General features: G+C 46.2%; 1 protein-coding gene across 1 annotated transcript; it reads right to left on the reverse strand.

Annotated features, from left to right (window-relative positions):
* Positions 1 to 497: 497 nt before the first annotated feature.
* On the reverse strand, positions 498 to 21,137 carry Cidea (cell death inducing DFFA like effector a). Its single transcript, XM_034518373.2, has 5 exons — positions 21,013 to 21,137; positions 7,490 to 7,634; positions 6,343 to 6,489; positions 1,936 to 2,117; positions 498 to 907 (listed from the first exon to the last, which is right to left on the reverse strand). Exons 1-5 carry the CDS (start codon positions 21,048 to 21,050, stop codon positions 766 to 768), a joined length of 654 nt encoding a protein of 217 aa, XP_034374264.1. The 5' UTR covers positions 21,051 to 21,137; the 3' UTR covers positions 498 to 765.
* Positions 21,138 to 25,725: the final 4,588 nt, after the last annotated feature.

Genomic DNA, 25,725 nt, shown 5'->3' on the forward strand with positions numbered 1-25,725 from the left:
CCCCCAGGTTGTCTTCTGTCGTCCACACACATGCCATGGTACACATATGCCTGCACTCACATTATATGAACATGTATACACACACGGGGGAGAGGCAGGAAAAAGAAAATCCAGGCTTGTGTGATAGAGCGTTACTTTTGCACTGAGTACTGATAAAGATTAAACAGCAATGGGACTGGAGCAAGAACTCAGTGGTTAAGAGCCCTGCTTTTCCAGAGGACCCAGGTCCCATCCCAAGCCCCCACAAGGCGCCTCACAACAGTCTGTAACTCCTCTGAGGAGATCTGGCGCCCTCTTCTGGCCGTCTTGGGCAGTGCATGCATATGTTGCATAGATACATATGTAGCAACCCTCCCCCCAAATATGATAAAATTAAAAAGAATGATTAAACAGCAATGGTATCTATCTTTCTGTCTTTGGCTCTGTTTTTTTTTGTGTGTGTGAAAGTGTGGTCCTCTCCAGAGAGACAAACTAGTTGTGAAGAAGCACAGCATGTATTAAAGGTGATTCTCGTGATTGGTTTATTTACAATATGTAAGGATCCAAAGGGACTGATTCATATCTATGCTGTTCCCAGACACTCTGCTGTTAGTCCCTTCTTAAAGCTCTTAGATGACCCCTCTGCCTCCTTTCCCTTGCAGGAATCCTGCTACTCAGTCCGGCATCAGATACCACTTCCAAGCCCCCATTCCTCCTCTGACACTCCACAGCCTATGACAGATGGTATTTGCATAAAAGCTGGGTCACTGAGCCTCTGTGACCTGATTACATGAACCAGCCTTTGGTGCTAGGCTTGGGGGACGGCTGCTCTTCTGTATCACCCAATACTCGGAGCATGTACGCGCCCGCATAGACCAGGAACTGTCCTGTCACCTGGGCAGCATAGGATACAAACCGCAGCAGACTCCTGCAACAGAGCAAGATGGGGACACATCAGGAATTCTGGCCTGGCCAGAGTTGGAATAGTGGGAATGCCTCACCCCATCCCACCTCACAAAGCTCCGAGGAGGCATCAATCATGTTTGAGCTGTGGCATCCGTGAAATGTCACTTTCAGGGCACACAGTGTGTGAACGCTCCCTGGTAGGCTGCCAGTACTCTCCAGGGCCACCTACTGGGGACATGGCCCTCAAGCCACTTTGACAGGAGCCTGCCTAAGTAGGAACTCAGGAGCCCCACAGAACCCCTGCCACTCCTGAGAGCATGTGCTTGCTATATGAGGAATCTAGCAGCCAGGTGGGTGTGAGGGACTTGCTCCTGCAATCCCTTGGTCAAGGTGACAAGACCAGTAAAGCTAAGGAAAACTGCCAAAAGAACTGGGATTATGATCTTCTGATCGGGCGTGTGGGGGGTAGGTAGCTGGGGTGTTCCAACTTGCTACTTGCAACAAGAGGACTCTGTTCTGTTCTAGCCTCTGAAGTCCCGAGACTAAACTAGTCTAATTTTAGACTGGGTCCTCAAGTTCTCAACACCCCCATCCCCTTCCCTTCCCCCCTCTCGCCCCAGCCTCAATTTCTTAACCTTTTCCTGGTCTCAGAAGTTTTCACTCCAGCTTTGACGTCAGCAAAACATCTGGGCCAGATTCATTGGTGTGTGAGCATGGTGCGAGCGTGGTGTAAGCACGGTGTAGGTCTGGTGCCAGCGTAGGTGTGTGTGTTGCTGGGTATTGGACCTAGGGCCTCTAACACGCCAAGCAAATGAACTACCACTGAGCTATTTCACAGACTTATATCAAAAAGCACGAAGTCCAGTTGGGGATATAGCTTTGTGCTTTTTGCTGTAAGTCTGTGATCTGAAAGTTAAACAGAAGTTTAACCACATGGATCAGAGCACACCTGACGACAACAGAAGATCCAGGCCCTATTGTTGGGCTCTCAGACAGAAGACAAGGTAGGGGTGTTTCCAGGCCCCGAGGATAGCCCCTGGAGGATGTTACCTTAACACGGTCTTGAAACTTGTGCATCGGATATCATAGGACACTGAATACATCTCGTACATGGTGGCTTTGACATTGAGACAGCCGAGGAAGTCCTTGGGATTCAGCCTGTAGAGGTCGAAGGTGACTCTGGCTATTCCCGATTTCTTTGGTTGCCTGCAGACTGGGACATACTTACTGCCCTGGAACAAAGAAGCAAGGAACAGGCTTAGAACCCATGCTGGCAGAGACACTTGAAAACCACACAATTCTGGGGTGATGGGAAAGTTAGAGTCTCCTCACTGTCAGCTATAATTATTCCAGTTAGGCATACAGCAGGCCGACATGTTACACTACAATGCACGTGCCCATATCTCTTCCCTCAATTTCCAGTTTAGAGACTTGGGTTAGGTTGCTTCGGTTTTGAGGACTCGGTGTCCGATGTATAGAGGTGTTCCTGCCTTAGAGAACCCTCTTGCTTGTTTGCATAGAGCCCTGAGGCCAGACCTTGAGGATGAAAGGACTTGGTCAGCTTCCTTTTGCCACTGTCACAAAGCAGTAGAGGAACCGGAAGTACTATTTCTGTTCCACTTCACAAACACCTCTGATGAAGAAAATGCTGGAACTCTGAGACTTAGGGGAGGGGTGGAACAAGGCTCTCTCTGGGTATCTTCTATTTTCCAGTAACTGTCAAGGAGGACAGATGACTGTGTAGAAACATTAGCCAGTTAAGGAATCACTCTGTCCCAGGGATACCAGAAGACCCTTCAGGTTGGGAGAGACATATGCTCCCAGGTTTGTAGATAGCTCTATAACACCCAGAGAGAACAAAGAAGTCCCAAGATGCAAATGCTAGGTCTAGGGATATGGCTCAGTGGTAGCAAATTTGCCTAGCATGTGCAAGGTTCTGGGTTCAAGTACAACCTTGACCCAGTCCTGGTTGAGGGGTTGGAGGGACAGGCAGGGAGCCAATCCTGGCTCAAGAGCTGCTTTCCTAAGTGTTTTTCCCCACCACACACCGTTCCCACTGTATCCAGGGTCAAGCTCAGATGATGCGAGAGACTGTATACCTCACGAGCTTTGGGAGTTGGGAGTGCCTGAACACTTTGAGTATTACACGACAAAATGATCAACTACATTTGAAATGAAAACATAAATTCTCCATTCTCCTAAAAGTGTGCCAACCCTTCTTGCTGAAGCCACTGTCGGTGTCCCCCCTCTTCCTACCAACCAAATCCTAAATGACAAGTGATTTCGGTTGTCTCCCAGTGTACCATGCATGAGAACCTGTGCCACTTCTAGACCCAAGAAAGAAACATCATTTAAAAATCCAAAACTGAGTGTGATGTGGTGTGACACACATCTTTATTCCCAACACTTGTCAGGCAGAGACAGGCAGATCTCTTGTGAGTTTGAGGCCAGCCTGTGGTACATAGCAAGCGTCAGAACAGTTGGGGTCCTGTGAGTCTCCCCTGGGTATCCCACCATCACACAGGAGGAAACCATCTTAGCTTTCTCATGAACACTATATTGCCAATTTTGTATTGTTTTGAATTATCTAGAAATGGTTTAATGCAGAGGTTCTCATAATGTGGTCTGGAGAGACAGGATCAAGCTTAAGGCCCTTTCTGGGTTAAAACTATTTATACAATAAATAAAAAAAGACAATTGTCCTTCTCTGTTCTCCATAGTCCTGATTTTCTACAGCACGCTTAGGGAAAATGTGTGGCTTAATGAATCAATATTTTGTTTTGTTCGTTTTCTTTTTCTGCTGTTTTTTTTTTTTGGGGGGGGGGGGGTTGGAGATCCAACCCAGGGCCTTGTACTTGTGAAGGACATTCACCACCAAGCTACACCTCAGCTCAAAGTCAATGTTTTCCAAATGACCAAAGTATGATGTTTCAAGATCACTTTGATGAAAGACCCTTTTAAAACGCAAGACAGACTGAAGAGCTCAGCATAGCAGAGCGGCTGACTCCACTGGGGTCTTCTCAGATTCTCCAATGCAGCTGAGCTCTGAGGAACCGGCAACTGTTGACTCTTGTGCAGTAGCAGAGCGGAGTATCCTCAACAGTCTGTGTGTGTGTGTGTGTGTGTGTGTGTGTGGTGTGTGGTATGTGTGTCTGTGTATGCATGTGGTGTCTGTGTGTGGTGTGTGTCTGTGTGTGTCTGTGTGTGTGTATGTGTGTGTGCATGTGGTGTCTCTGTGTGTGCATGTGGTGTCTGTGTGTGTCTGTGTGTGTGTATGTGTGTGTGCATGTGGTGTCTGTGTGTGTATGTGTGTGTGCATGTGGTGTCTATGTGTGTGTGCATGTGGTGTCTCTGTGTGTGCATGTGGTGTCTGTGTGTGTGTGCATGTGGTGTCTCTGTGTGTCTCTGTGTGTGTATGTGTGGTATGTGTGTGTACATGTGTGTGTGTCTGTGTGTGGTGTCTGTGTGTGCATGTGGTGTCTGTGTGTGGTGTCTGTGTGTGTGGTGTCTGTGTGTGTCTCTGTGTGTATGTGTGGTGTGTGTGGTGCGTGTGTGCGCGCATGTGTGTGGTGTCTGTGTGTGTGTGGTGTCTGTGTGTGTCTCTGTGTGTATGTGTGGTGTGTGTGGTGCGTGTGTGTGTGTGCGCATGTGTGTGGTGTCTGTGTGTGTGTGTGCCCGCGCGCTCGTGGTGTCTGTGTGTGCATACTTGAGTATATGTAGTGCCCTTACTCAGAGATCAGAAGAGGCATCAGATCCCCGGTACTGGAGATACAGATGGTTGGCAGATACCAAACTGCCATATGGGTGCTGGAAACTGAACCTGGGTCCTCTGTAGGAACAGCAAATACTCTTAATTGCTGAGCTATCTCTCCAGCTCTGAGAATTCAAATGTCTTCTAGACATTAAAGGGATTTGCAAAAACACAAAAAGGAGAGTGGTTATTTATTTTTATTTATTTTAAGAAAATATTTTCTGCGGCTGGACAGATAGCGTGGCCATTAAGAGTGCTATCTGCTCTTTCAGAGGTCCTTGGTTTAATTCCCAACAACCAGGTGGTGGCTCATAACCATCTACACTGGGATCTGATGCCCTCTTCTGGCATATAGGTGTTCATGCAGATAGAGCACTCACATTAAATAAATAAATAAATACATAAAATCTTTTAAAATTTTTTTAAAAATTACTGTTTTTACTAGCCAACACATATTTTTAATTTTTTAATTTTAATATCGAATATTGGGAATGTCTGTACATATGGCTTCTAGTTTCTCAACCTTGGCACAAATGACATTTGGAAGTGAGTGATTCTTTTTTGCAAAGGCTGTGCATTGCAATTTCTCTACTAGACGGTAACAACTGTGTCCTCTACACCAATCTGTCACTCTAGACTGTCTTTAGTTATTACTCCATGGCTCCTACTGGCAAAATATCCCCCAGGTAAGAACCTTTGATTGACAGACATCTATTGACTGTTTTGGTACAACCCATGTTAAGGGAGTCTTCATGACCTTGCATGAATTCTGGGATGAAGAAGTTTGATGTATTATTCCACGTTGCTCTCAGCACAGTTATGGGATTTATGCAGACAATGCCTGTAGCTGCACTCCATGTGTCTTCAAGGTTGAAGAGCAATCTACTCAGTAAATAGGCAGTGGCATGTCAACCTATGTGCAGTTAAATGGACATCCAGTGATGAATACATGTATATCTGCATCCCACTGGACAAACAGTGATGGCTGCATTTCATCTCCATCCTGCTGCAACAGATCTGTGGTTTGTTGACAATATTCACCACCATTCACAAAGGTGACACGGGTGGTCCTGACGCACATCTGTTATATAGGTGTTAGTGTGTTCTGGGGGCATGTGCCCAGGGATGGATCCATGTTTCTAGGTCACAAACTATGTTTCAACTCTGTTATTTTAAACATCAATGTGTTGGGATGTAGGGAAGCTTGTCCTATATCTTGAAGATGGAAAAAGAGATCTTGGGGCTTCCGTTTTCTCTTCGCTCTCTTCAATCTCTGGTTTGCCCCACTGCTCGATCCTGCAGGGATCTGCTGCCTCAGCAAGGAGGCAGAATCTCAACTGCAGACTGGATCCCCTCAAACTGTGAGACAAGATAAACCTTTCTTCTTTCTAAGTTAATTGTCTCAAGTGTTTTATTATAGTAATGGAAGATTGATGACCAAACACACACACACACACACACACACACACACAAGATTAAGGTAGATCACTGGCTAAAATAATTTATTTGAAATTATTCAGTCTAAATTCAGAGAATTTTCTAGAAACGCCTGAGAATCCTTTTGAGGGTGCTGGCTGTAGCTGGGAGGTGAGTACATAATGTATATAATTATATAATTTGGACTTGGCTTGCTCAGTTCTAAACTAGACAGAGTGCTTGTAGGTAGACCATCTACCCAGTTGTTTGCGTAGCAAGGTCGTACTTACCGGTGTCCATTTCTGTCCCTTTTCCAAGATCATGAAATGTGTGTTGTCCCTTAAGGTCTGAAAGAACTCCTCTGTGTCCACTACGGTACCGTCTTCCTCCAGCACCAGTGTGACCAGGCCAGTTGTGATGACCAGGACATCCAGAGTCTAGGTTTGGAAGGGAACACAGGAACAGGATGAAGGGAACAGGAGCAGAAGGATGTTTATGTTAAGGTTTCAGGGGCCTGGCTGGCTGGGCTAAAGCTGTACTGATGAAGAAACCTGTTGACTGGTATCTATGACTTTATCTTCATTCAGAAGAACAGACTAAGGTTTTGAATGGAGCCCTCCCCTCCTAGGGAATGAGATGAGTGATCTAGTGTGTGTTTACAGTTTCTATCACTGCCTGTTATGTAGAGGAATAAGCAGATGGCCTTGCACACCTTGTGCTTTAAGCACAGGGACGCATGCAACCACCTCAGCCTCTTGCTTTAGAGGCTGCAGGCTGCAAGTCCATGTCTCATTTCTGTAGGAATCTGAGTTATGTCTCTCTGAGACTCTAAGTTTTTCCTTCCTTGGTGGCTGTTTTAGCTTGATGACAAGCTATCCTGGTCAGATCTCCCAGGTCATAGTCTCCCTTGTCAAAGAAGGACAGTTACATTTTCAGTTGATGGATGCTTTTAAGGCATTCACTCCTGGACCCCAGTCTTCCACGATGCAGAGACATAGTGCCACTTTGAGGACTTAGACCTGTTCTTCACTTGCCTTGTCTCCTCCCAAGACCCTGAAGCCTACAAATGGACTGATGAGTTTGATATGCTGTCTTTCTTTTCTTCTTCCTTCCTCCCACCTTCCCTCTCTTCCTCCCTTCCTTCCTCTCTCTCTTTCTCCCTCTCTTCCTCTCTTCTTCCCTTCCTCCCTCCCCACTCCCCCCTTTTGAGACAAGCTCTTTATGTAGCCCTGGCTGCCCTGCAACTTGCTCTGTAGACCAGGCTGGCCTTGAACTCAGAGATTCACCTACATCTGCCACCTGAGTGCTGGGATTAAAAGCAAGTGCCACTACCCGGCTGGTAAGCTCTCTTTTAAGGTTTGAATCTTCTCACTGGCTTAGTGTCCCAGGCCTGGACTCTGAATCAACAAAGGGTATCCGAGGCTGTGACCACAGTACCTTGCTGATAAGTTCCTGCAGGCTGCTGGCCATCACCCCACGCCGGCTGCTGCGGTCATGGTTTGAAACTCGAAAAGGGCGAGCTGGATGTATGAGGGGTGTCAGCAAGACCTTCTTAGTCTGCAATCCCATGAATGTCAGGGGCCTATGAAGGAGGCACAGAGGAGAACCATTTTTTCAGACGAGGGGTTGGTTTCTGCTACATCAACCCCTAGTCAGTTTCTCTTCATAACAGCTCTGGCTGTCCTGGAACTTGCTCTGAAGACCAGGCTGGCTTGGAATTCATAGAGATCTGTGTGCCTCTGTCTCCAGAGTGCTGGGATTAAAAGCGTGTGTTACCACCCCCCAGGATTTTACGAAGAGGTTTGAGACACACACAAATAATGCAATTTTAATATTTGCATCTAAAAGGAAGAAGCATGACACTTAGGAATTACTAAATGTTACATCTATCCATACCTCCAAAGAGCAAGCTAGTAACTGAGTAGCTCAGCACATCCAGGGGCTGCCCTCTGTTTGGTCCGCATCCCTTTTCCAAACTATATTCATCAAATGTTGATTCAAAACATTTTAGATTTATTTATCTTATGCATATGAGTATTTTGCCTGCATGAATATCCATGTGCTGTGTGTGTTCCTGGTACCTGTGGAGTTTAGAGGAGAGCATCGAATCCCCTGGAACTGGAGTTACAAATGGCTGTGAGCCACTACGTGGGTGCTGAGACTAGAACCTGGGTCCTCTGCAAGAACAACACGTGCTCTCAACCTCCGAGCCAGCTCTCCAGCCCCCAAATATAAACTTATTTTACTATTATTATTTTTATGTATGTCTGCATGTACATGATGTGTACATGTAGGTACAGATGCCACAGTGCGTGAGCGGCAGTCAGAGGACCAGTTTGTGGGGGATGGTCCTCATCTTTTGCTTTTATGTGGGTTTGGGGGAATCAAATACAGGTTGCCAGTCTTGTGACTCAAGAGTCTTTACTCACTGAGCCACGTTAGTGGCCCACTGGGTGGGTCTTAAAGCTAAAAATGTAAACTTATGATTTCTAGTAACTACAAAGTAGCTAAGCCGGTTTAGAGAGTTGATGCATATAGACAGACAAATAGGTTCGTATTTGTACAATACTGGTGCAGAGCTAATTTAAAAGCCAAATACTGGTCAGCGTATTAGTCCGTTCTGGGTTTTCGTTTGTTTTAGTTTTAGTGTGGGGTTAGAACTCAGGATTCTGAGCCTGCTAGGTCAGTACCTTGCCGCTGGGCTCAGTCCCAGGCAAGGTTTTGAGATCAGCCTAGAAGGGTATTTGGGTGTGGTTAAAAATCTGTAACACATGTAACAAAAAGTTAGCTTATAACAAATAATTCAGAAGTTAAAGCCATTTTAGACAACGCATGGCATGAACTGACCAAAGAAATGGGTCTCTAAAGACACTTTTAAATTGGGATATACAATTTCTGTCCTGTCTTAAAACCACACTTAAAAAGATAGGATTTAAAACAATGTTTCTTTACTGCAGTATTAAAATTATACCTCTATGTATTTATATACAAAAACTTTTCTTGTTGACAACCAAACTTTGTAACATGAGAATAACCCATTTGATATGGATTTTACACTGTTATGACTTGGTTTTGCCTTCAAAAAAGTTTTGCCTTTTGGAAGTGTACAACATTAAAGAGCTTAAAAATCACTGGCTCTTGGAATCCACCACCCCCTCCACCCTCTTTCAATTTGCCAAGGCACCAAGATAAGAGTTCTTTCAGCCAACGTCAGGAAAGTTCCTAGTATCTTTATAAAATATGTTTATAGGTTAAAAAGTTTTATTTTGTTACTAAAAGAGCTTCAATGCAAAACTGTAATTTTTAAGGCTCAAATTTAACAGGAATTGATAGTCAGTAACCTTGTAAATGATCAAATCCTTTTAAACATGTTAAAAAATATATTCAAAGTCAGGCTAAAAACTGATGATGCAGTTAATTATAAGATTAAAGCTTTATCTAGTCTCCTATTTTATGTTTGCAAGGTACAGTTTAAAATAGATAACTAAAAACAGACAAAGACTGTTGAACTCAGATATACTAGGTAAATACTGGCCCTCAGACCTGTCAGAGATCAGGTGAATACAGCATTTAATATGTTTAAACTTACCACAACAGACAGAGACTCCCAAATCCTGACAGTGACCTCACCCCCCCTGCCCCTGAGGTCTCCAAGAAGATATGAGCACAAAAGGCACTACCTGGAGTGTGGTACAATAACCACTGGGCATAACTACTCCAATGTCTTGCCTGCTTCTAGGGCCTGGCCTGAACTGTGAACAGAGGGCACTGAGAATTGATTGTCACACGTAGCCAAGACAGGGTGAGGTCAGTCTGTCTTATGTTCCTCCTCCATGGGAAAAAGTCTCTTCATCTCTGGGCCTGATGGCCAAAGTCTGCCTCTGCCCTCGGTGCCATAAAGATGTCGGAGCCTGGAACAATTATCTGGGTGATAAAATATGGACTCGTCTCTGGAATTTTAATTTATCCTTTTCCAGGTCTCTGATTAAATTGGCAGCTATGCTACTGTAGCCTGACAGCTAGAGAACACCAGACAACTAGCTCCTTACCTCAACGTAATCCATCACTGAGTTAATTAGTCAGTTTATTAATTAATTAAAACTACTAATCTCAGGCTGGAGAGATGGCTCAGTGGTTAAGAGCACTGACTGCTTTTCCGGAGGTGCTGAGTTCAATTCCCAGCAACCACATGGTGGCTCACAACCGTCTGTAATGGGATCTGATGCCCTCTCATGGGGTGTCTGAAGACAGCAACAATATATATATATAATAAACTGTGGGGCCAGAGCGAAGGGAGAAGGGAAGGGGAAAAACAAAACAAAAAACCTCCCACTAATCTCTTATTAAGGACAAACAGGTTTGCTTTGCTCACAGGTTTCATGTTACCACCTATGACTCATGATAAATAATTAAATAAAAATTTCAAAATTTAAAATAATATATATTATTTATAATTTTATACATATTATATATATGTATGATACAATATTATGTATAACTTTATGTATGTTATATAAATCTAAGGATATAAAAGCTTCTAAAAAATATATATGTATATATATATATATATATATCTTTATCTTTTGCTGGGTCTCAAAGGTATGAGTCTACTCCTGCTGTCCCACAGACGCCTGTTACACATTAGCTTCAGAGAGTCATAAGGCTCGGATCCCTTGCCACAGATCAAACAGACCCCAGATAAGTACACCTGCCTGTTCTTAAAAATGGAATTTTCCCCTTGGTCGTGGGAATGTAAACTTTCCTGGGCCACTACTCAAAATGGAAGTCTTATTTCAAATGGTTTCTTATATTGGTGCAGGCGTCTCTCTTATGTTAGAGTCTGTCCCAGGGGCAGCTTATACCACGAAAGCTTCTACACAGATACAGAAGGGCTGTTGTGTGGTTGGTTTGGGTCTAAACTTATTGAGGGTAATTATACAAAACAGTTCTATTGACTTTTATCGTAATTGGTTTCCAAGGGCACAAAACATAATAAAAGATGTAATCAATCTTGGCATTAGAAAGTTTCCTAGTAACAGAAAAGACATATAAAAAAAAGTTTCCATATAATGGCAGGGTAGCCAAGTGACTGTTACCTGGGCTTAACATTTTACCGAGGCCTTAACATTCCATCTGGGCCTCACTAGTTTACCTAGGCCTTATCAAGAACCAACATCATAAATACCATCCGAAGAACGGGAGAAACTCTAGGTCCTGAGTCTCATGACCTTGTGTATTTAGTTTTAGTTTTTTGGAAAACGTGGAATTTTATGCCTTCTGCTAAGACAGGTTACAACATGGGGAGCAGCAGGCACCTTGGTGTATTCATGTGCACTCAGAGATAATAAATATCAATGAATGTTCTTTTCTAAGCAAAGACTAAGTCATAGACTTTAGCTGAGGCAAATTTCTACTAATGACTTTTAAAATGGTGTACCCCCCCAAGTCACACCAACATGGATCAGGGTATAATTACAGCAACATCAAAACAGCATTTTCTGAGAAGAACCTGACTCTCCATTGTTCAATTTTTATTAATGGGTAACTACAAAGAAGTAGTGTGGTGGATTAGTGAAAAAGAACAAAATTACTCTTTTAGTAGTTAAGCAGGAAAACAAAATTTGTTTTACCTGGGCTTAATATTTAATTAACTTAACTTTTTTTTTCAAATAGATTTATTTATTTTATGTATATGAACACTTTATCTGCATGTACACCTACACACCAGAAGAGGGCACCAGATCCCAAGAGAGATGGTTGTGAGCCACCATGTGGTTGTTGGGAATTGAATTCAGGTCTGTCTGGAAGAGCAGTCAGTGCTCTTAACTGCTGAGCCATCTCTCTACCTCTCCTACCTTAACTTTCAAAGTTTGATGGGAGTGTTTCTGTTGCTGTTTTAAGTCAGGGTTTTCACATTGCCCAGGTTAGCCTTTAACTCCCTAAGCTGCAGAAGATGGCCTTGAACTTCAGATTCAGCCCCAGGTACTCATTATCACCTTCCACAGGTCAGCTAGGCTACTCAGGTCAGCTAAGTAGCAAGGACACAAACAAAGGGCATGTTATTAAATGCAAGACTCTTTGGTCGCCATGAAAGAATGCCTGACTGCCTCTGACATACCACTGCATGTTCTCAAACAACACCAAGGCTGTATTTAGCAAAGGAGAGAAGTAATCCTGGGAAGTGAAGCATTAAGACACTCCCAAAACACAACTCTGTCAGGTGACAGGTGTGCTGTTGAGCCTCCTCGGTGGTTAAGCCTCTGTGGAAACCAGGTGAGTGACACAGAAGGAGCTTTAACCCAGGCCTGTGGGCTTGTTTTCATTTAGGAACAGACCCATAAAGGTGTTACTCCAAGGGCTGGAGAGATGGCTCAACAGTCAAGAGCACTAGCTGCTCTTTCAGAAGGCCTGGTTTTGATTCTCAATGCCCGCGGTGTGTTCACACTGGTAACTCCAGTTCTAGGGTATCTGATGCCCTCTTCTGGCATTTGGGGGTACTACATGTATGGAGTGCACATATATACGTGCAGATTAAAACACTCGTACACATAAAATTTTTTAAAAAAAGAGTCGGGCGGTGGTGGCACACGCCTTTAATCCCAGCACTCGGGAGGCAGAGGCAGGCGGATTTCTGAGTTCGAGGCTAGCCTGGTCTACAGAGTGAGTTTCAGGACAGCCAGGACTAAACAGAGAAACCCTGTCTTGAAAAACAAACAAACAAACAAACAAACAAACAAGAAAAAAAACCCTGTCAGGCTAAGTCATGTTGCTATCTGCACTGACACATCTCAGGAGGCTCAGAAGAGGGGAGGGCCAGCCAACACTTGCCACTTGCAGCTTCTTCTTCTCTTCTCTTTCCTCTCCCATTCCTCTCTCCTTATAGCTCCACCAACAAGCTGACACTTTGAAATTAGACTTACTTAAGTTGTTAGCAACAATTTGGTTTGAAGTACACATAACCATCATCACCAGGACCTCATACTGTTTGCCTCTGAGCACCTGCCATGGTAATCCTTCAAACATACCACATATGTTGATGTGTTGCCACAGCATCACACCCCCATTTCTTAGATGGGAAGACTGAGACCCAACACGCTTTCTCAAGGTGATAAAGGTAAGTGGTGGGATGGGAAACAGTATCTGTCCTAGGCTAAAAGTTTCTGCTGGGTAGAAGAATTAGATCACAAACAATTTACACCATCCTGGAGCAACCAGGTTGATAGCACAGCAGCTCAAATCACGATTTTTAAAATTATTATTACAATAATAACTCTTTTGTGTTATTCTGGGGGCAGGACGGAATCTTTCTATGTAGTCCTGACTGGCTTGGAACTTGTGTTGCAGACCAGGCTGGCCTTGAACGCGTGAAGGTAGGTCTGCTTGCCTCTGCCTCCCGAGTGCTATGATTATAGCCTTGCACCACCATGTCTAGCCTATTTTTATCATTTTTAATTAGGTATGGCTCTGTATGTTTGCTTGTGGGTATATGCAAGTAAGTGAAGGCAGTGCCCCTGGAGGTCAGAGGCTCAGATGTCCTGACGCTGAAATTACAAATGGCTGTGAGCCTCCTGAAGTCAGTACTAGGATGTATAAAGTGGCTGCACAATTTGCTTCCTGTAAGGCTGTATGAGGGGGACTGGGATAGATCCAGGGGTCCCTGACCCAGCTGTCCCCTCCGAGTGACCTTGGAACCTTGACCAGAGACCCAGATGGGTCTAGCCTAGCAAGGGCCCTGGCATATGGCTCCTGAACTTCTGCCTTGATTTGAGGAGTTGTACAAGGTCTCTGTTGCACAATCCAAAGCACAGGATGTCTACATAGAGCTGAGCGAACACTAGGGCAGAATTTGTGCAATGCCACCACACCTGGCGACTTGGAAGGCAGCAGTTGGGGACTAGCTGTGTTTATGCTTCCCACTCAGAACCCCAACTTTGTTCTCAACTTATTCATACTGTGAAGCTTTAACCAGCTGGTCAAGTCCTTGAGAGGAAGAGAGGAAGACAGGAGTTCTATGTCTGGCAAACACCTGTGCGCATTAACAGACTACGGAGAAACTTATAAGTCACAGTCATGGGTAAAACAGTGGCCCAGGGACAGCAGGCAGTGGAGAAGGTCATTAAACAGTGCCAGGTTAGGAGTTCTGAATATACGAGACAGGGTTTCTCTGTGTAGCCCTGGCTGTCCTGTAGACCAGGCTGGCCTCGAACTCAGAAATCCGCCTGCCTCTGCCTCCCAAGTTATACCCAACTTTTTTTGGGGGGTGGGGTGGGGGGATGGGGTATTTTGAAACAGGGTCTTACACCTGTATTTCAGGCTGACCAAGAACACCTGATTCCCCCTGCCTCTGTCTCCTGTGTGCTATAATCGCATCCTGTGTCACCACACATGGCTCCCTAACCAGAACTTCCTTGCCTTGGTGTCTGCCCCACTAGACTATGTCCTTCCCACAGGAGACTCTGAACCCCCCCTGTAGAGAGTCTATCCCCTACTCCTGAGTAAGAGGCCTTTGCTAGTCCCATAAGGCCTCTGGAAGCTGCTCAGAGAGCCCAGGGTCTGCCTGAGCATTCCCTCCCAGCCCCGCCCCTACCTCATGCCATTTATTTTCTAAGTCAAAAGAGTGACAGGATAAAGTAGGAGACACAAGAGAACAGACAGGGACCTGTATTAAAAAATCAAAAATGCGAGGTCTAGCCACTAGCAGCCGAAGGCACATCTTTGACCTAGTAACCTGGGCCCCAAGTCTCCTCTTTGGAAAAAGACACATGTCTTCCCAAGAACCTCCTGTAACCTGGCCCAGCTGAAGAGTTCAAAAGTCCCCATTGTCTTTTCCCATTTGACAAGATAAGGGCTGGCAATCACTGTGGCCCTCCCTTCCTCTACCTGACCTCAGGGCAGCCTTCTTGGCTAGGAAGGACAGTGGATCTTTTGTTCTTAGCCTTCTATTTCCTAAGCAAGAACTGGCTCACTGCTGGAGATAAGACTCTTGGAACACACACACACACACACACACACAGAGAAATCAAATCCAACAATTTTTTTTAAATCAAGGATCAGTGCCTTAATGTGTCAAATTATTAAAAAAAAAAATAATCAGGCTCAGATGGAAAAGCAAAAGACAAAAACTTTTGTATCCTTAGGGCTCACTGTGACCTAGCCAAGTCTAATCTGTGAGCCCAGGTCTCAAATAGAAATCCTATTTCAACAGTCTCTCTCTCAAATTAAGACTATCTTATGTTGTATGGTGGGGGCTCATGCCTTTAATCCTAGCACTGAGGAGGCAGAGGCAGATGGATCCCTGTGAGTTCAAGGCCAGACAGGTCTGCAGAGCAAGTTCCAAGACAGCCAGGGCTGTGTAGGGAAATCCTGTATTGAAAAACCAAACCACACCAAGACAGCAACAAGAAGAAAAGACTGTTTTTTTAACACATGGATGGGTTAATCGAACTTTTATGCACACTAAAGCTGAGTAACAAGCATGTGTGAGTACTGACTGCTCCAACTAACCGATCAGTTGGTCCGAGCTGCTAAGTGCACAGGGCAAGGTGTCACTGAGTAGAATGTGAGAATGTGAGTAGCCCCTTCTCACTCTGTCCCATGACAAAGTCAGAATGCTTCATATCTGGCACACTGCTGAAAGTGGGGTTTCTATTTCCGTGCCCCACCCCCAATATCCTGACTTGTCAAAGTTAAGACAGGGCACCTGAAGAGGTGAGGGTAGTGTGGCTTAGTAGTTAGCAGAACATAGTGAGGCGTGGGTTCAGTCCTCCTTTTTTGATAACTCCCCAAAAATCAAAACAGCAAGACCACGGAGAAGCCTCCGAATTCTGCTTTTCACCTTGTCAACAGTGAGAGCAGCTGCTCCCTAATTCCTTGGAAAATGGGTGCAGACAGTTCTATGAAATTGGAAGGGAAGTAACTCATTGAGGAAAACTAATAAGGAAACGGGGCGTTTAAGGAAGTAGATTGTTCAGAGGAAATCAAAGCAATAATATAAATCAGACTTCATAGAATATTCTCAAAAAACTCATACATCAGATCTCCCAGAATCGGGGGTAACCGGGAAGCTTTTCATTCTTCTCTGCGGGAACTTACGGAAATATGTGACATGAAGCAAGAAGACACAGAGTGACAGTCCACATGGACTTTTCTCCAATAAGATGACTACCCTTCCCCACAGACAGACACTTACACATCAGGGGAAAAAGGCCAAAACCAAGATCAAAATCCCTGCACATTAACAGCAAGACCTCTTCTGATGGACTTACTTGTCTTACACAGAAGCCTAATTCTCACCATCCAATGTACCTGAGCAAGACCAGTCTCAAGGAGGAATAAAATGTATTGTTTTACAAGATAAGGGAATGCTCACCAGATTGGGGCCACCTCACACCAAGGGCCCACAAGACAAGACTAAGTAACTCCCCCTGAACTACTATGAAAGGTGTCTATTCCCTCACAGGCTCTAGGAGCTCCCTGGGGATTCTTTGTAGCTATTGTGACCAAGTCCCTTTGGTAAATTCTTTTACCACCTGTCCCACTGGCCTTGCCCACAATTCTACACGAAGCACTCTCGAAGTCCATGAAAACTTTCTTTGTATGCTACCCATAGGCTTATGTCTCTCCTGAAAGTGCTAGAGGAAAGGCCCGGAAGTAGGTCTTGGAGAGCAATACAGCTGTCTCCCAGTATCCCAGGGAGGTGGGTCCCAGGAGCCTCAGTACCCCCAAATTCACAGATGCTCCAAGTCCCTTTATAAGATGTAATGTTTGTAGAACCCACACACATCCTCTTGAATATTTTAACCACCTCTACATTACTGAGTTCGGCAAACACAATGTAAGTAGCTGCTTTACCGGAGAGCATAGTGGGACAGACCATGTCTGCACGGGTGCAACTGAGGAATACAGAGCCAGAAATGGTGGTACACACCTGCACCCTCAGGTGGTACACACCTGCATCATCATGTGGTTACACCTGCACTCTCAGGTGGTACACACCCCAGGTGGTACAAAATGACTGTACTCTCTGTACCTGAAGAGGCAGAAGCAGGCTGATCACAAATTTGAGGCCAACCTGGGCTACATGGGAGAATCTAATCTTAGTATTAAGAAAGGCAACCAATGAACCTCGTCTCCAAACAAGATCAATCAGTCAATCACCCTTTTTTTCCTCCTGCAGTTGGTTGGATCCTTGGAGGCAGACGCCGAGGGTATAGAGGCCAGCTGTACTTTCGGTGTTACTACTGACAGAAGTTATTCAGAATCAGCCATAGCTGCCGTGCATTTCACTGTTATTCAGAAAATGAGGAATGCATATAAGGGAAGTAAAGAACAGAACTTTATCAGCCAAACACCACAGGGCGAGAATATGTGAGAACGTTAGGGTAGGCAATGGTGAGGTCAAACACCAGCAAATGGAGAGAAGTTTAGAGAGGGATCTATTTACTGTAGGGTGGAGTCCAAGAGTCGTAGGGCCCAATGGCAAGTGTCAGCAAATCAGGCTTCCCATCACCAAGCTCCTTGTAGGTAGCACACACAGTTGGAGGAGCGTGCCTGCCCATAAGTCTGAACACAGCCTCAGGACTCTCGTCTATCTTTGAGACCTGACAGAATGCTTATTATAAAAACATAGACCATAGACTGAAGCCCTTGGATTCTTTGCAACATTATTGTAAAAGGAGGTTTGGTCCCAGAAGCCGAAAGATGGGAGATTTGTTTGTAGCGAACTTATTGTTTTTCTAATGTCATCAGGATAAATTCTGAGCTGGAAGAATAGCTGTCCAAACCAAGTTCTTACAAAAGGGAAGCCGTTCTGCTTCTTTGTTGAGTGGTACTGGAGCGGAGCCCGTGGTATCAGACTTGCTAAGTGCTCACTGTACCACTGAGCAGCGCCCAGCCACAGAGGATCTCCTAAACAGTTACAAGTGCTCATGCTGGCCTCTCAGGGTAAGTATCAGCCTTGTAACAGCTTTGGAGTTTGGCCAAAGTAGTCCTTGTCTGTGATAATAAACACTTACAAATATCCAGGGTTTCACCACAAGATTCCAGCCTCTTTCCTTATTACCAAGGTCTCCAGTGGTTACAGGTTTGTCACCAAGCTGTTTCGGGACCTGCAGTTAAGGCTGGAGAGATGGCTCCTCAGCCCTAAGAGTTAGTTCCCCAGCGCCCACATCAGGTGGCTCACGAGTCTCTGTAACTCCAGCTCCAGGGGAATCCTGAACATCTTTTTGTTCTCTCCAGGCATTCCACACACTTACAGCGTGCACATGTGCATGCAAATAAAAACATTTAAAAAACTATTAAAGAAGAATTTGTAGTTTTCGTGAATGTGCTGTGCGCACAAGCACCCGGAAACACACACAGAAGTCAAAGGAGGACACACAGTGTCCTGCTTTATCATCCTCTCTGCTTCATTCCTCTGAGACAAGGTCTTTTGTGGAACCTGGAGCTAGGCTGGTGGCCAATGAGCCCCTAAGCCCCTTCTTGTCTCTATCTCTCATAGGTCTGGGATTCTGAGTGCCTGTGACCAGACCTGGCTTTACATGTGGAGCCGGGATATGAACTCAGGTCTACAGGCTTAGGCAGCAAGCATTCTTACCCCTAAACTATTCCTCCTGCCCCAAAGACGTCAAAATTGTTTACAAGTATCTTCTCTCTCCCATCTCAGCCCAGGGCTTCCTCCATGAAGGTTTACTCTACTACTGAGTCACGCCCTCCGAACAAGTATCTTTTTCATAGTGTGTTTATTGATTAAGGTACCTCCCTGGCAGAGTCCAGTAATAGGCTAATGAATGGTAACTACAGTGTACTGTGCTGGGCTGTTTAAATTCACGGACAGGAAACAGAAGTGCAAGACCACAATGAACAGTGGGCTTGCCTGTGGCTCTTTAGCCTGGACAGGATTTTAAAGAGGGGTGGGGAAGGGGGAACTTTTTTCTTTTCTTTCATCCAGCAAGTATTATAGGTTGTTTTCTTCCAGTTTTGTTTGGAATCAAGTCATGCCAAAGGATTAGAGCAGGCTGGTTTGGAAGTAGGTAGACTTTTTTTTTTTTTTTTTTTTGAGAACTGAAGCAAGTTTGTCACTAATAAAAAGCCATGAGCTCCTGGGACTTGCCAGGTTGCATGGGAGGGAGTCATATATCATATATTCTCCAGTGTTTTGATTTACTGAGTCACTTCCACCTCACACATGACACCGTGGAGACCTCACCCAGGTAGCTTCTGGATTTCAGTGAATGACGTCCCGACACAGACCCAAGGATAAGCCCAGCCGCCATGCCTCCTACTCCAAGACAAAATGATACTGCCTAGTGAATGCTAACATCTGTAAACCTCAGCCCCCCGAAGAAGGGTAAAAGAACCCCAGGGCCACCGCTCTTGTCCTTGAGCTTGAAAGTGTTGGTAAGGGCAGATGGCATGTTTAGCTGTAAAGATGGCAAAAAAACCAGCCCCTGTTCCCTGACCATCAGGACAAGATGATGGGAAAAAACAAGGTTTCCCAGGACAAGCACAGACAGGAGCAGAGGAAACTGGAGGAGCTGAAGGGAAGGCTACAGGAGGAATGAAGAACTCTGGCAGTTTCTTTTCTCATGCAGTGAGACTGCCCCACGGACCTCCCCACTTAAACATTGATGTTCTACCCACACATCTGCTGCGGATAGGTAGAATACCGTGTTATTTGGGAGCCTTTACAAATCCCCCAACTCCCAGAGTATTTGTTGCAAGAGGAAGCAGGAACCATCCAGGAAGACCAACCCTTCTTTCCTTTTTGGTGGCTACTTTTCTAACTTTGTGAACTGACACACAGTTTCCCTTATGTCCCTGTCTCATAAGCTGCCAGAGCATCCAAGTTTGGTGACCTGATTCTTCCCACATTTCTCTGCAAAGAGATAAGCAGTGAGGTCTGTCATGGCGGGCCCTGTATTTTTATGCACTTGGGTTTCTACACACTTTTGCAGTACTTTCATCATCTGTATTAACCTGTTCTGTAAAGTCGCTGCCCTGCAGCTAGCTGGCCTGGACTCTGAAAGCCAGTCATTTGGACTACAGAATCAGAGGCAAGGGGACTATGAGCTTGAGACCAGCCTGGACTACATAGCCAGTTCTAAGCTACACTGGGCCTTATAGGGAGACCCTGTCTGTCAGTCTTTCTCTCTCTGTTTCCAATTCCCCCTCTCTGTATCTTAGTCTTTGTCTCCCTGTCTCTCATTCTCATTGTCTGCCTCTCATTCCCCGTCTCTGTGTCTCTTAGCATCTCTCTGTGTCTCTGTCTCTTACACAGATGTAGACACAGACACACACTCTCATACTGTCTAGGATATTACCAAGTTCTAGAATGTTTTATCAGCATATAGAGATAAACCGAAGGGGAGTGGCACCAATGGGTTGGAGTAAGGCCTAGACATGGGGTTGGCTGGGAGTCAAAACTGCCCCTCCAAAACCCAAGTTAATCCAGCACCCCGGCCCCATAGGCAGAGTCTGCACTCACCAGGAGGACTTAAGTCTGTACTTCCTCCTAGCCCTCCAAGAAGCCCTGTCCAGCACAGACACTCCAGGGTTCCCAGTACCTCATCTCCTGTAGGAGCTGCAACAGGATGAGGCCACCCCGGCGTTCACCACTGTCACTTGTTTTTCGGACTCCCACGCACCTCGGGAGCGCCCCACATGTAGCCCTTTTCGGGAGGAATCTCGGGCTGCTGGGCCCGTGGGCGCTGGTTGGCGAGGGTGGGAACAGGCCTGGAGGCGCGGACTGGCACGGGGACTACAGCCCTACAGCCGAGGGGGCAGAGCCCCGGGGTGGCCGATGGGGTCTAAGAGGGAGGAGGAGCTCGGGGTTCATGGGAACGTGCGGGGAGATGGTGACTTGGGGCTCAGGAGGAACTGGGGAGCAGAGGAAATGGAGACGAGCAGAGTACTCGGACAGAAGGGTGACCCGGGCGCAGGGGTACATGGGCAGCACTCGCCTGATGAGGGCTCCCGCGTAGTCCCTGGCGGTCTCCATTGGTGCGGGTCCTCCGTCCCAAGGCCGCGCCTCTTAAATCACTGCCCTGTCCGCCCCGCCCCGCCCCGCGACGACTAGACCCGAATGAGCCAGGTCCTTGGCGACAGGCTGCGCTCCTGCGAGCAGCGAATGGTTTTGGCTCCCACGTCTGGGTCCCGGGGCCACGCCCTTTCGTGTGTAAACGGTACCGAGGTCCCCCGAACCCCAGATTTGGTGGTGTTGGTGGCTATTGTCGGTTTGTTTTCCTCTTTTCGGGGCTGGGGTGACTGGTGACATCACCAATGTCATCGCTTGGCAGAGAAAAGCAGGTGTGCGTGGGGCGAGCTGAGTGTACGAACAGGCTGTCTGCATGCTGGAGTCTCCAAAGCCCGACCCAGGGCTGGGCGGCTGGCCAGCGAGTTCCTAGGGGACAGGAGGAAGTTGCTGGGGACACTCGTAAGCACTTCGGGTTCTCGGAGGTGCCAGGGCTTCCCTGTGGGTAGGTAAGAAGAGAGTCAAGTAGAGGGAGTGGAGGAAGCATATGACTACCACCATTAATAACTGGAGTTGTAGGTTAGGCAGCTTCTGAGACACAGAAGGTAAGCTCAAGATTTATCCAGCAGAGGTTTTCATGCACTCAGTGAACAGCCGCTGCCCCACGCCCGCCAAGAGCAGAGCTGAGGGTCAGTCACCAGAGCTCCTCAACAAAGTTGAAGATTACTTTCTTCGAAAGCTACAAGGTCTGGAATTAGGAGCTGGGGAAGCGCCTCTCTGCTCACCATCACTGACCTTGTTACTGTGTCCCAGGCTCAGTCACCAGCCCTCTTCTCCAGTACATCTCCCAGGAGCAAAGATTGTTCCTTCTTCAGGGTCACTGGGGTCAACACACCCCACCTCACCTGCAAGGAAGTAGAAGACAAAAGCAGTTTCCTGTGAACACCCTGCAAGAGGCTCACAAAGCTGCCTTTCCTGCCCAGAGATATGGGGCTGGACAAAGTCACCTGAGGTCATTACTGGACCCTCCCACTGACACCTCACCGAGGAGGTGAGAAAATAGGACCAATCCATTCAAAATGTCCATTTTCCAATCCATTTTCGAAAATGGCTCTTCACTGTAGAGAAATTCTAATGTCCAGATGCACAGGGTATCAGAGTGAACGTCTTGTCTGCTCAGCCAGGTTCAGAGCCCCCAGTGCTCTGATGGATTTGCTTGTTCTTTTAAACACCTTTGATTTAAATCCTTAGTCTTTCCCACCCCTCTGGACCAGGCTGGCCTCAAGCTCACAGATAACGATCCACCTGATCTCTTCCTCTTGAGTGAGTGCTGTCCTTAAAGGTTTGTGTCCCTACTCCCAGCAAATTTGCATTTCTAAAAAAAAGAGGTTTCAGGGCTGGAATAATGTTAACTTTGAATCCCATATAAAGCTGCGGGGGTGAGGGGGTGGGGAGCAGGGCCAGGCACAGTGGTACATACCTTTAATCCCAGCACTTGGGAGACAGAAGCACTTGGGAGGATCTCTATGAGTTTGAGGCTAGCCTGGTCTACATAGTAAGTTCTAGGACAGTCAGGGCTACTTAGAGAGATCTATCTTAAACACAAAACAAAAACTGGGGAAGCCTGGGAGCCTGTAACCCCAGTGTCCTGGGGGCACGGTTGTAAAGACAGGAGGGGTTGCTATGGCTTGCTGGCCACCAACCTAGCTCTAAGGAGAGTGATAGTGCAGGATAACCCCCTTCTGCTCCCTCATCACACACACACACACACACACACACACACACACAATATATATATATATATATATATATATATATATATATATATATATGACACATTTTCATATCAGGGCCTTATCATCACTGATGAACAATTTTCGACTGACGACAGCACTGTCAGCACCCCCCACCGACAACCACATCAGGCTCCGAAAGGGCAGTTCCAATCTGATTGTCATACAGATGGCCCCACTTACACTAAGTGGGTCACAGAACAAAATCAAGACATGAACCTGGCCGGGCGGTGGTGGCGCACGCCTTTAATCCCAGCACTTGGGAGGCAGAGGCAGGTGGATTTCTGAGTTCGAGGCCAGCCTGGTCTACAGAGTGAGTTCCAGGACAGCCAGGACTACACAGAGAAACCCTGTCTTGAAAAACCAAAAAAAAAAAAAAAAAGACATGAACCTGGAAAAAGAACTGATGAGGGGTTGGGTTGTGGTTGACAGGTGTAAGAGGGAGACAGGAGGGGGTGGGGAATAGACAGTAACCAGAGTATAACAGAGAGTATTATAGAAAGTTTGGAGGTCTCAAATAATAAAGAGATGAGGAAACATTCCCATTGATCCGTGGGCTCACTTCTAACAAGTAAATGATGGTCTATAGTCTATGCCCTAAAAATTCAAGCTAGTTGATTTGAATGCATGTGGCACTAGGCACATACTGAGTGAGAGTCTGGAGAGTAGGTCAAGGTCATGAGAATTCTCATCTCTAAGACCTAGAATGCTGCTTGACTCAGAAGTCATGCAGACTTGAAAGCAAACGGATGGATGAGATTCTTTGTAACATCTGAATGCAAATTGTAAAAGAACAAAGAGAGAAATTCAATCATGAGGGCAGAGAAACAGGGAAGTGATGCTGAGGCTGGAGGGGCTGAAGGAGGAGGAGGAGTTGAAGATGGGGAGGAGGAGAATTTGGAGATAAGGGGGGGAGGAAGAGTTGGAAATAGGGGAGGAGGAGGAAGAAGAGAAGAGGAAGAGTTGGAGATAGGGGAGGAGGAAGAGAAACAGGGAAAGTTGGGGGTGGGGAGGCTGCAAGGCTGTTCTATGTTGTTTTTAGGAAGAGCAAATGCCCCATGAGACCTCAGTTGCCTGGAAAACTGTTCAGGGCAGGTAGGTGTGGGTCCTAGGAGAGCTGTGGAGAGCCTGAAGACATGGGGTTTAACCTGCTCTGATCTGGGTTTGAGAAAGCCGATGGAGTGGAAGCAAGGAGACTGGGGGAGGTAGGAGAAGGAACCTCAGTGAACCAAAGAAAGATGCCAAGTGTCATCCAGTGAGCATGGACACAAGGGAGGCTGGGGCATCTCCAGGACATGGTGATAACAGCTGGGACCGGCTGGAGAGCCCGCTGGTATTTTTAGTTGGGTTGCTGGAAGGACAGCACCACACCTTGACATATGAGAGACAGTAGGATGGTCAGTTTGGGGTTGGAGTAGAGATTAAGCTGAGTCTACTCTGGTAGGAGGTGTCCCTCACCTCCTCCAACCTCCCCACTGTGTGGCCTGTGGTGCAGGGGAGGTCTCTGCTGGAAATAAATAAAGGCGGGATCAGGGGAGGTAAATAAAGGGAAAAATAAAGGCCGGGTGCCTTCGCAGTTAGGGGAATCTCTGTGGAGAACATAGGTGCTTAAGAATCAGAGAAAGCTTAGTAGGCATCCACTCAGATCTTTGTGTGTATTTTGAGTCTGACTCCTGCCTTGCTACCTTGAATCCCATGGCTAAATGCACTGGTTAATTAGGTTTTGTTGTGGTGGTGGTTGTTTTGGGGGAGAGTTCAATTTGACACTGGGGTCATCAGGAAAGAAAGAATCTAGACTGAGGAAAGCCTCCATTAGATTGGCCTGTGGGCACGGCACGTCTATGGGGCATTTTCTTGATTAATGATTAGTGTGGGCAGCACATCCCTAGACAGGTGGTCCTGGGTTGTATAAGAACGCAAACCATATTTGTAATTAAAGCCAAACCCAAACTTAGTATTAAACTGTTACAGGCACTGGATATTTTTATGGCCTGCAACTTTTGGGGCTTCAAGGTCATATGCATCTAACAGAGGCCTACCTGTTGTAGGCTTTAGAAACTTCATAGTTCAACCCCAGTGACACGCCTTTCTCATCAAAGCCATAACACTTAATTCTTCCTAAAACAGTTCCACCGACTAGGGACCTAGCATTCAAATATATGGGCTTATGAGGCCATTCTCCTTCAGACCACTACAGGAAGAAAGACGTATTTATGGACTGGGACAAAAGTGACTGTTCCGGTTTCAGTGTATCTAACTCACCTTATGATACCAGATGACTCTAGGCAGTCATGGGAGTCACACCTCAAGATGGCTACAGTTGTGTCCAGGAGACTATCCCCTCATATCTGAGTGCACACAAGACTGAGAATCTCAGGAATGCAGCTTGGGTGGAGAAGCTTAGTCCCTCAGGAGCAGATATGGGAGGAAGAGTTGGGAGCTGCCTTAGTGGTCCAGCCCTGCCACCTGCAGCTTGAGGAGGATCGGTTTGGGTTCAGATGCCTCTGAAGCCAAGTCACTGCATACACACGATGCCATGGTTCTGAGCCAGTGACAGCCAAACTTTTTGAGATTGAGGAGAGAAATGCATGTAATAGGATACTCTCCTATCCTATTGAGTGCGTGAATGTGTGTGTGTGTGTGTGTGTGTGTGTGTGTGTGTGTGTGTGTTACGCACTGCAGGTGTTTACAGCCAGAAAGGCCAGGGCTGTGGCTGGAACACTGACCAATTACACTTTAGGTCCCAAGGTAGGTGAGTCCTTCACACCTTTCTCTGGCATTATAGCCCGTCACAGGCTTTCTCTGGATCATGAATAGCAACCCTCAGTTCCTCTACAGAATGGACAATCCTGGAAGTGGGGGCACTGTCAGGTTTACAGGTGCTAGAGCTGAATGGCTTCCTATTTGCT

Source organism: Arvicanthis niloticus, chromosome 14, assembly GCF_011762505.2.
Source record: "Arvicanthis niloticus isolate mArvNil1 chromosome 14, mArvNil1.pat.X, whole genome shotgun sequence".
NCBI classification, from domain to species: domain Eukaryota; kingdom Metazoa; phylum Chordata; class Mammalia; order Rodentia; family Muridae; genus Arvicanthis; species Arvicanthis niloticus.

Excerpts from the sequence above, each read along its gene's own strand:
- Cidea (XM_034518373.2), bottom strand. The coding sequence starts at position 21,050 with ATGGAGACCGCCAGGGACTACGCGGGAGCCCTCATCAG. Across the intron at positions 6,490-7,489 it reads TGCAGGAACTTATCAGCAAG|ACTCTGGATGTCCTGGTCAT; the intron begins GTACTGTGGTCA and ends TTCCAAACCTAG. Across the intron at positions 2,118-6,342 it reads AGGGACAGAAATGGACACCG|GGCAGTAAGTATGTCCCAGT; the intron begins GTAAGTACGACC and ends TCTTTGTTCCAG.